The sequence below is a fragment of the Sarcophilus harrisii genome, chromosome 3 (genome assembly GCF_902635505.1).
Source record: "Sarcophilus harrisii chromosome 3, mSarHar1.11, whole genome shotgun sequence".
Lineage (NCBI taxonomy): Eukaryota > Metazoa > Chordata > Mammalia > Dasyuromorphia > Dasyuridae > Sarcophilus > Sarcophilus harrisii.
This window is the reverse complement of record NC_045428.1, coordinates 600,738,325-600,747,855: the sequence shown is the minus strand read 5'-3', so window position 1 is coordinate 600,747,855 and position 9,531 is coordinate 600,738,325. Positions and strand designations below refer to the sequence as shown.

At 63.8% G+C, this 9,531-nt stretch overlaps 1 protein-coding gene across 2 annotated transcripts; it reads right to left on the bottom strand.

Annotated features, from left to right (window-relative positions):
- Positions 1 to 239: 239 nt before the first annotated feature.
- SNRNP70 (small nuclear ribonucleoprotein U1 subunit 70) lies at positions 240 to 8,080 on the bottom strand. 2 transcript variants are annotated; one of them, XM_031963435.1, is made up of 10 exons: positions 8,008 to 8,080; positions 7,095 to 7,251; positions 5,903 to 5,965; positions 5,683 to 5,737; positions 5,499 to 5,563; positions 5,256 to 5,318; positions 5,081 to 5,162; positions 2,010 to 2,111; positions 1,848 to 1,935; positions 240 to 1,738 (listed from the first exon to the last, which is right to left on the bottom strand). In XM_031963435.1, the coding sequence occupies exons 2-10, from the start codon at positions 7,239 to 7,241 to the stop codon at positions 1,108 to 1,110; spliced, it is 1,296 nt and encodes a 431-aa protein (XP_031819295.1). In that variant the 5' UTR covers positions 7,242 to 7,251; positions 8,008 to 8,080; the 3' UTR covers positions 240 to 1,107. The 2 variants fall into 2 exon arrangements, with proteins under 2 accessions (XP_031819295.1, XP_031819296.1); XM_031963436.1 differs by having other exon boundaries at positions 240 to 1,723.
- Positions 8,081 to 9,531: the final 1,451 nt, after the last annotated feature.

Sequence of the window (9,531 nt, the reverse complement as noted above, 5' to 3'; positions counted from 1 at the left end):
CTTCACAGCTGGGAGACATCTGTTACCAGGATGACTCTGTTCAGTCACCGCCAAAAACGCTGAGCGAGCACGCTGCAGAATGACGGAAGAACACGTGTGGCCCTGGAGACCAGAGGCCAGGAGGTGGGCAACGCTGGTTCATCATCCCCTGACGGATCCCTAGGTTTTGTTTACGTTGCTTGTTGCCTGAGGTGGCGTAGAGGACAGAAGGAGAAATTTAGGCAATGTGAAAAACAAAATGTGTCAATAAAATTTTATTTAAAAAAAATATTAAACAGCACAAGGCCACATACAGATCCTGGGGGATCACACAGGAGACCTTCCACGTTGACATCAAACTACTGGAGACTGCTGCATGAGGTCTGCCAGAAACCACTTCTAGCGGCCAGAATTCTACCACCCCTCCTTGTCCCAGGACACATCGCGTGACAAACCCTTCTGCTTTCCTACCTAACACCCAGGCCACATTTCAATAGCACCCCTTGACTTGCGAGTCTATCTAAAAACAAAAAAACCTAAAAAACCTAGAAAAGCCAACTACAGAAAGCCGGTGGGCTCACCCTGCTCTGGACGGAGCCCGGCGGACTGCTTCCTTTCCCAACTGCTCAGCGACAATCCCTTTAATCTAAACCAGAACCATCGTCTTGGCCAACTTGGCCCCCTCCCCCTTCCCCTTTCCCAAACTCCTTTTCACATGAATCATGCCCGAGAAGCTAAGTCGCCGCTGTGGTTCGCGGGAGGGCACCACATGGTGGGGACGGGCACCGGGAGCTCCAAGGCCAGGGCGTCACCTAACCCCCCCCCACCTTAGCAGCCCCAACGCCAGCCCAGCGACTCAACCCAGACCCTCCGCGCAGACTCCCGGCTGAGGTCTCTGAGTCAAAGTCCAGGTTTGCGCCCAAGGGTCAGCGGGGGGGAAAGGGCTCCCCCAAATTACCACCCAAGCAACCTCCGCAGGAAATCCATTTTATTGAATAATCAGAAGGGTCTGGACAGAGGACGCCTTGGTGGGGGGACAGGGGCAGACACATTCACGTGATTGGGAGAAGAAGGGATGGTGGTCTTTTATCGGTGGGGGGAGGGGTGGCGCTCGCCGCTCTCTCTCGCTCACTCTGGCGCCGGCTCCATCAGGTAGCCGTTCTCAGGAGCCAGATAGCCTTCGCCAGCATCGGCCTCCATATAGAGGTCCCGCCCGTCAGCCCCGAGCCCTTCGAGCCCGTTGTCCTGACCGCCACCGCCGCCGCCTCCGCCCCCGCCACGGGGGGCCTCGTCCCGCCTTTCACCCCGTTCCCCTCGCTTGTGCTCACGATCTCTATCCCGGTCCCGCCGCCGCTCCCTCTCCCCCCGGTGGCTACGGCGTCGGTCCCGGTCCCGGTCCCGGCCCTTCTCCTCAGGGGCATCAGGTCCATCAGGGCCGGGCTCCCCAAGAGGGCCGTCGTCTGGGGGTGCGTCCCCCGCCTCCGGAGGCTCGGGGCCCTCGCCACCCCGAGGCTCCTCTTTGCGCTCCCGCTCTCGGCGAGCCCGCTCTCTGCTGCGGCTACTGCGGCGCTTCCGCTCGCGATCCTTGTCCTTACTTCTCTCCCGCGAGCGCCTCCTCTCCTCCTTCTCCCGGCTTCTGGAGCGCCGTCGCCGATCCCGGGACCTCGAACGCCGACGGTCCCGCTCCTTGTCTCGCTCTCGGCTCCGCTCACGGCGCTCCCGCTCGCGTTCCCTGTCCCGGTCCCTTGGAGGACACGGCCAAGAGAGAGAAAGCAGAAAGGATCCTAAGAACAGGCGCTCCTCCCTAGGGGGCACCACACAGAACCCGTGCCGGCTCACCCGGGCACAGGTCAGGGTCCTCGGCTCACCTCTCATCGTAACGCGAAGTGTCGTCACGGCCCGAGTGCCGGATGTTGACATCGGCCCCCCCTCGCCGGGTGCCCCCAAGGCCGCCACCTGAGGAGAGACACGGGAGTCAGTGTGTGGCCGCAGGCGGGGAGAGGAGGGGAGGACCGGTCCCTAGCACTCACCCAGCCTGCGGGGCCTCCAGCCCTTCACCGTGCGGCCCCTCTCCACGTCCACCAGCACCCGCCTGCCGTCGATCTTCTTGCCGTCTGCATGCTTGTAAGCCGCTGTAACAGAGGGGGCAGAGACGACCCCCAGGGTGGGGGGAGCCTCCCGTCAGCGCCCGGTCCGCAACCCACCATCCCTTCTGACCCCCCCCAAGACGCACAGGCACACGCCCCCGCACACACGCACACGCACACACACACACCCACCAGCGAGCCAGGCACCTCGGCAGTCGGCCACCTCCGCCCATCCCACCCCCGCCCACACGCGGAGGGGCCTGCTCCTTCGACCCCTGCTCCTGCCCGTGCCCAGGTGGGTCCGAGCGCCCACCGCCTCCCCCCTCTGCCCAGCCCCACGACGGAGCAGCCCCCTCCGGGCCCCGCCAAGGAACGCCGCTGCAAAAGAAAGAAGTTAATCAAGTGCTGGTCTCTCCAGGGGAAGGGGCCGAGGGCACCCCCGGGCCAGCCCGGACATGCACCCTGCGGCAGGCAGCGAGGGCGGGCACCCAGCCCAGCCCACCCTTCCTCTTCCCTCGGTCTCAGTGCTCGGTCTGCCAGGAGGACAGAGACCGGAAACGACAGCGAGAAGAGGAGGGGGGTCCAGAGCATGGGGAGGCAGCTGGGGCCCTCTGGGAACTGAGGGGCCCCAGTTTGGGCCCCTCACAAATGGGAGGGGGAGGGCGAGACGTGCGATGGCTGCGACTCTACCCGGCCTTACCTGGCGGCCCTCAAGCCTCTCAACAAGCCCCCCACCCCGGCGCGAAGCCGGGCTTGGGGCTCCTGGACCTCACCGCTCCCCTCCGAGTGGGCATCTGCTGCCGCGAGGGGCACGGGGCAAGGGCAGCTCTGGGGCGCCCCGTCCTGGTCCCTCCCTGACCAGCCACCCACCCCCCACTAGCTTCCCCGCCCCCCCCGCCCCCCACCCCCAAAAATAACAACAGAGGAAGAGAAAAGGTGCAATTTACCAATGCCGGCTTTGCGAGTGTCCGACCAAACCGAGCGGGATGGGGGGGGCTCGGTCCTCCTGAGGGGCCTGGCGAGGAGGAGGCTTCCCGGGGGGGGGACACAGGGCAGCTTACCTGGAGCCCCCATGCTTACCTGCACCCTTAGCGCGCGCGTGGCCCCCCCTTGCCACCCCCCACCCCCCGGGGCAGCTAGGCTACAGGGCGGAGTGGGGGGGCAGAAAAGCAGTCTCAGCTACGAGGATGCCAAGCAGGCCTCGGCCCCGGAGACGGGGGAGGCGGGGACGCCCCGAGCCCAATTGGCTGGAGGGCAGAGCGCAAGGCCTGGAGACCGGGCTCCCCAAAGTTGCCAAGCCCCATCTCTACCCCCAAAGTCACAACAAGACCAGGCACCCTATATCTCTTACACATCTAAGAGCACTCAGGTCCCCCCAAACCAGGGTGCGAGGAAGGGGGAGGGGGGAGAGATTCCGGGGCAGAGGAACCAGCCGGAGCATCGAAGCTCCCGGGGCTCGGGGAAACAAAGGGACATGTGGCCCCGGCCCCCGACTAGGGAGGCAGGAGCAGCTCAGGACACCCTCTCCTCCAAAGCCCCAAGGACCCAAGCCTAGCTCAGCGCACAAGAACCCGGAAAAGCCCAGACCAGGGGAGACAGCGAAAAGAAAGTGGGATGTGTGACTGCCGTTGGCTCAGAGCTCTCTCTCTCTCTCTCTCTCTCTCTTTCTGACTGCACAAGGGGACGGGACCTGAACTGAGGTCCCAACAACGGACCTCTGGCCTCCCCCCAATTCCGTGCAGGGGCAGAACCCTAAGCTCCCAAGGCCCTGGGCCCGGGATGGAGTGGACCCCGAAGAAGCCACTATTCCCATGCCCCTGCTCTTCCTGGGTGGGGAGGGGGCAGAAGCCTGCCTTGCTCCCAGACATCCATTCCCACCACCCCTGAAAAGAGCGTCTCTGGACCCTGCGGGGTAGGCGCGGGCCCAGCCCCGGACAGGAGAGAGGCCTGGAATCGCTGCCCTGGCTCACCCTGCCTCCTAACCTCCAGAGAGGCCGGGCAGGAACCTGTAGAGGACGAAAGAGGGAGGGGAAGGCTGAGAAGGTCCTTCCCCCAAGGCCCTTCCATGGGAAGTCTGCCTTTTCCCCGCCCCCCCCTCCTCCAGCCTCCTCTGCCCCTGCCCAGCAATCGGGCACCTGGAGGCCAGGGGGAGGGGGGAGTGGGGCCAGGAGTTCGGGGGGGCTGGGGAATGGGGTCAGAGGAGGGGGCCAGGGAGGGGGCCTTTCTGCTCCTAAGCTGCCTGGCTAAGCTAGGCTCGTGTGCTGTGGCGAGTGATCTTACCCATGATACAAACCCTTATACCAACCATAAAATGAGATGTTGTAAGGGGAGCGTTAGCATCAGCTGCAAGCCAGCTGCGTGGTGGCTGCAGTGACAATAATAAGAACATACAATTAATACGCCGGCCCCTCCACACGCCACACCCCCCTCACCGCCACCCCCACCCGGCTCTCACTTTGCACAGGACAAATCTCCCTTTGGGGGCTTTTAAACCACGTCAGGCCGAAATCGAGGAGACACAGACAAAAACCACAGACACGGCCACTGAGCATGGCCCCGCCCACCCGAGGCATCCCTGCCGGGGGTCAGGGGAGGGGGTGGGAAGGAAGAGAGAGGAAGGGAGGGGAGGGGGGCACGACCGAGGGCTCCCCACCAAGGCCAGGGGGAGACGAGGCAGAGAAGGCAAGGCGGGCCAGGGATCCGAGCCTGGCCCCCGAAGCCCCTTCGGCCTCCCGGCCGGGCCCCCTCCCCTCCCCTCCTCTCCGGCCTTCGCCCAGCCCCGCCGCCGGGCTACCTCCGATCCCCCTGAGAGTCAACGTGTGGCACTTACCTCTCCCGGCCCCCCGGGCGCACACACACACACGTTGAGGGGAGTTTTGGTTTTTTTAAAAATATATATAAAAAAAGATATATAAGAGACAGAGGAAAAATAAGGAATGAGTGTTGATGTGAGGAAGTGAGGGGGGTACGAAGGGCAGGGATGGGAGGGAAGTGCCGAGGAGGGAGACACTCACAGTGCATGTCCCGTTCGTGCTCGTACTCGATGAAGGCGTAGCCCCGGGGCTTCCCCGACCGCTTGCTGTAGACCATGTGGATCTGAACACAGGCAGGGGCATGTGCGTGAGCCCCCTCTGCGAGGGGTCGGGGGCAGCCCCGCAACTGCCCCAGACCCTACTACAAGAGACTCACCCTCTTGATGGGTCCATACACCTCAAACTCTCTCCGCAGTTTGGATTCTGTCGTGTCGTAGTTCTGCAAAAGGCAAAAAGTTGCGGCCTACCTCCGGGGCCTGCTCACTGCTTTCCCCTGGTCCCCTGGCCCCTAGAGGAGCCCCACTCAAGCGCTCCAAGGCCCCAGACAGAAGGGCCGGCCACCCCGGGCCTTGGGGCCCTGCCCTCCCACCGCCACCAGCAAGCCCGAGGTCACACTCACCACTCGGGCCACAAACAGAGTTTTGAAAGCGTCGCCCTGAGCGTTGGGGTCATTGTGAGGGTCCCCTGCGAAGAAAAAGACAGCGTCAGGGCCCAGAGGAAGAAGCCTCCAAAGGGCCTGAGGACCCCACCCAAAGGGATGGGGGGGTGGGGGGTGGGAAGGAGCCAAGTCCCCAGAAACATACACATTTTCAGCTCCGTCTCCACCTCTTGCTGTCGCCGCTCTATCTTCTCCCGCCTCTATAGGAAGATAAAAGAAAAGCAGGCATGGATGAGGGAAACCCGCAGCTCCCTCCATCATCCAGACTGAGCCTCCCTGAGCCCCTTTCCCACCATGGACCCAAAACCCCGGGAGAAGAACCCACATTTCCCTCTTTCCTCCCCCAGGTGCAAACAGTCACATACCTTTCTTTCCATCCGCTCCTCCCTCGTCTCTGCTCGGGTTGGAGGAGGGGCATCACGGGGGTCCTGAGGACAAGAGGAGGAGTCAGAGGGAGCAGGACTAAAGGAGACCAAAACCTAAAAGGCTTCCAGAGGGAAGCCCCACTCAGTAGTCTTGAGGTCGACCCCCCTCCCACCTCCCCCCAATACACTAAGGCTCCTGGCAACTGCGCCCACCCAGCGCGCTGCCCGCCCGCCTTGGTGCTAGGTCTGGAGTCCAGCAAACTCCAACTCCAGTACGGTGCCAAATGCTGGCTCTACAACTCTGGGCAAGTCACTCAAGCTGTTCCTGCCTCCTTTCTTCATCTGAAAAACGTACAAGTAACAAGACCTCCATCCTCCCTGGGGGCCGAACAAAGGAGGTCAACAGAGGATGCCCACCACAACTGCTCCTGCCTCAGAGGCCTCCTCCAACCACCCTCCAGGGATCTTCTTCCCAGAAGCCCCCAGATGCCAGCGCTCAGGCCCCGCTCTCTGAGCACCAACGAGGGCCTCCCTGCTGCCACAAGGGAGTCCTTCACGTGCCTGAGTCCTTCTCCAAGAACACTAACTCAAGGAGCCTTTTTGGAGACCATTCCTAAAAGGGCCCCAGACTGACCCCAATCAGCTGCCCAAGTGGCTGATGGATGAGCACCAAACCCCTGTACAGAGGAGGGGGCTCCCTCACACCAGGTTTTCCTCTAGTACTAGCCAACCCCCCGCCCCCCCATCTCATGCCCCAGAAAGCCATTTGGAGACCTGACGCATCTTGTTCTCAGCCGGATACCCCAGCTGCTCGAGATCTTTTTCAGTTCCTGATTCTGTGACCTAAGAGGTCCGTTACCTCCTAACTCTGTCACTGTAAACGCGGTTAGCAAGGTCTCTGTGGATCTACCCAAGTCATTTACTGAGGCAGATCCCAGGTCTGAGCCCCCTCCAAGCTCCAACAGAATCCTTCTCGGCTCCCTCTGGGGGCTGCACACATGCACGCCCCTCTTGGCCTCCCTTTCAGAATCACAGAAGATCCTCCTTGAGCGCTTTGCTGAAATCTAGGTGAACCCCACGCTCACGTCGCCACAAGAGGGGGATGGGTTTGCTAGGGCAGCGAAAGCCAGTGTCCTCAGCGGCCCTCCGGACATCACTAGCTGTGGGGGCCCGAGGGCAGGGGGTCACTCACCTCAAACTCCCGGATGTAGGGGGCGATGCCGCAGTAGGGCTGATTGTGGTGCTTCTCATGGGGCAGCTTCTCCAGGGGAGGCAGGTAGGGAATTGGGTCTCGAGGAGCAAAGAGGGCCAAAAGGTTGGGAGGCAGGAACTGCGTCATGATGCCGGGTCTACAGGGGTCAGAGGTGCCGAGGAGGGGAAGACAGTTAGGGCCCTGCCTGGGAGGACCCTCCCTCCCCACAATGCTGGGGCTTTCCAGGGGCTCTGAAGAGTGGGGGGCACTCTGGGGACCCCACTCGGGTGAAAGGGGGGCGGCAGCTGTGGGCAGTGTGGGGGTAGCTCCTCACCAGTGTCCAGCTCCTGCCGGAGCCTCTGGAAGTTGGAGGAGGGGGTACTGGGGAGGCAGCAGGGAGTTACAGATAAGAGAAGTCCTAGCAAGTGCAAAGGGCTTTGGGTAAAAGGGATTAGTCTTCCTAGAGTGCAGGGAATCCGCTGGGGGAAGGGGCTGACAGGCACAGGGACTCGTGGGAAACGGGGGTCTTGGCAGAAATAGGAGTTGAGGGTATGGGGGGAGGTGCTCCAATGGGCGCAAAGCATTGTGGGTAAAGGAGGGGGTCTTGGAGGTACAGGGAGTTAGGGGTAACAGGAAAGGGTCTCAGAAGGCCCGTAGGGCATTGTGGGTAAAGGGGAGGAGGTGTTGTCCTGGCGGACGCGGGGAGGTGTGGATAGCGAGAGGGGTCCCGGAGGACGCAGGGACTTATGGGAAAAGAGGGGGTACAGACGGCCGCAGAGATGTCAGGAGAGGGGGGAGGGGGTCCCCGCAGGCGCAAGGACTTATGGGTGGGTGGGGGGGGGAGTACCGGCGGGCGCAGGGAGTTGTGGGTACTCGGCAGGGGGTCCGCGGCCAGTGCGGGCCTCAACGCCACCGGCCGCGCGGCGGCGGCGGCGGCCCCCTCGGCCGGGCGGAGTTCCCGGGGCGGGCGGCGGCAGCAGGAGAGGCAGCGGCGGCGGCTCGTCGTCGTCCTCCTGGAGTTCGGGGGCCTGGTGGCGCGCCGGGGCCAAGGCCGGGGGCGGCGGCGGGGCCGGCGTCGCTGGCGGCTCCGGGGCGCTCGCTCCGTCACTCAGTCACTCCGTCCGTCCGACTGGTCTCGGCTCACACAGGCGCCCGCGCGGCCAGGGACGCACCGACCGAGGGAGGCGGCTCTCGCGAGAGCTCGGCGCGAGCGCGGGCCGACGGGAGGTGGGGCCAAAGCGAGATCCTTGCGCCCCCCCTCACGAACCACTGCGCACGCGCAGACCCGAGCGGCGGGGAGGGCGGCCCGGGAAGAGCCCACTGCGCACGCGCAGACCGCCCTCCGCTCGCCCTTTTCCTTCCCGGTCCCCGCCAACGTTGTCAAGGCGCATGCGCCTGTTGCTTTCTCCTTCCCCCTCTTTCGTATTTCATCAACCGCCGCCTTCCGCGAGCTGGACTATTTACACCTTACCTCCTATCCAAAGGTGTCCTTCCACCAAGAAAAGAGTGCGCCATGTGACATGCGCCTCCATTACAGTACAGCCTCGCTTTATAGAAAGAACGACACTGGCGTCACGTGAGCCAGAGGGCGGATCACGAGATCGGTCCCGGAATGAAGAAAGAAACCGTGCAGCCCCTGATGCCCGAAGGGCGCCCCCGGCGCTTTCCGGAGCTCCTGCTCTTTCCAGCCATGATAGCTCTGAGCCCCCAGTCGGAACCATTCAGGGGCCGGCCCCGGGAGGCTGCTCCGGCCTCGGCCTCCTTTAGCTGTCGCTGCAGGCGCTGGCTGTCCCGGCCGGAGACCGCCTCTGCCGGTGTGGAGGGGGGCAACGGGCGCCGGGTCCCCGCCCAGCCCATCTGGGGGCTCCGAGAGCGCTTCCCCTTATCCAAGGTCCTGAGGGCGCAGAGCCCCGGGGCTGTGCTTTGTGCTCCCTTAGCGAACTCTCACCCAGACGAGGCGACAAAGACGCTTGGGAGCTTTCCTTCTGTTTTATTTTCACCGAGGTGTTTATTTCAGAGTCAGAGCGAGTGCGAACTTTCCCCCCCACCGCCTCGGCCCCCGGGGCTCCATCCCCCCCGGGCTCCATCCCACCTTGGGCTCCATCCCCCCGCGGGCTCCATCCCCACCCTGAGCTCCATGCCCCGCGGGCTCCATCCCCCCATGGGCTCCAATCCCCTGGCCCATCCCCCCCAGCTCCATCCCCCCGCGGGCTCCAATCCCCCCTGGGCTCCATCCCCCCCCCAGCTCCATCCCCCCGCGGGCTCCATCCCCCCCTGGGCTCCATCCCCCGCGGGCTCCATCCCCCATGGGCCCATCCCCCTGGGCCCATCCCCCCAGCTCCATCCCCCGCGGGCCCATCCCCCTGGGCCCATCCCCCCTAGGCTCCATCCCACCTTGGGCTCCATCCCCCCGTGGGCTCCATCCCCCCGCGGGCTC

Bases quoted from the DNA above. Each gene is read 5' to 3' on its own strand.
- SNRNP70 (XM_031963435.1), bottom strand. From the start codon at position 7,241: ATGACGCAGTTCCTGCCTCCCAACCTTTTGGCCCTCTTTGCTCCTCGA. The intron at 5,738-5,902 runs GTATGTGACTGT...ATCTTCCTATAG, and splicing joins AGGAGCGGATGGAAAGAAAG to AGGCGGGAGAAGATAGAGCG. The intron at 2,112-5,080 runs GTGAGTGTCTCC...CCTCTGTTACAG, and splicing joins GCACGAACGGGACATGCACT to CGGCTTACAAGCATGCAGAC.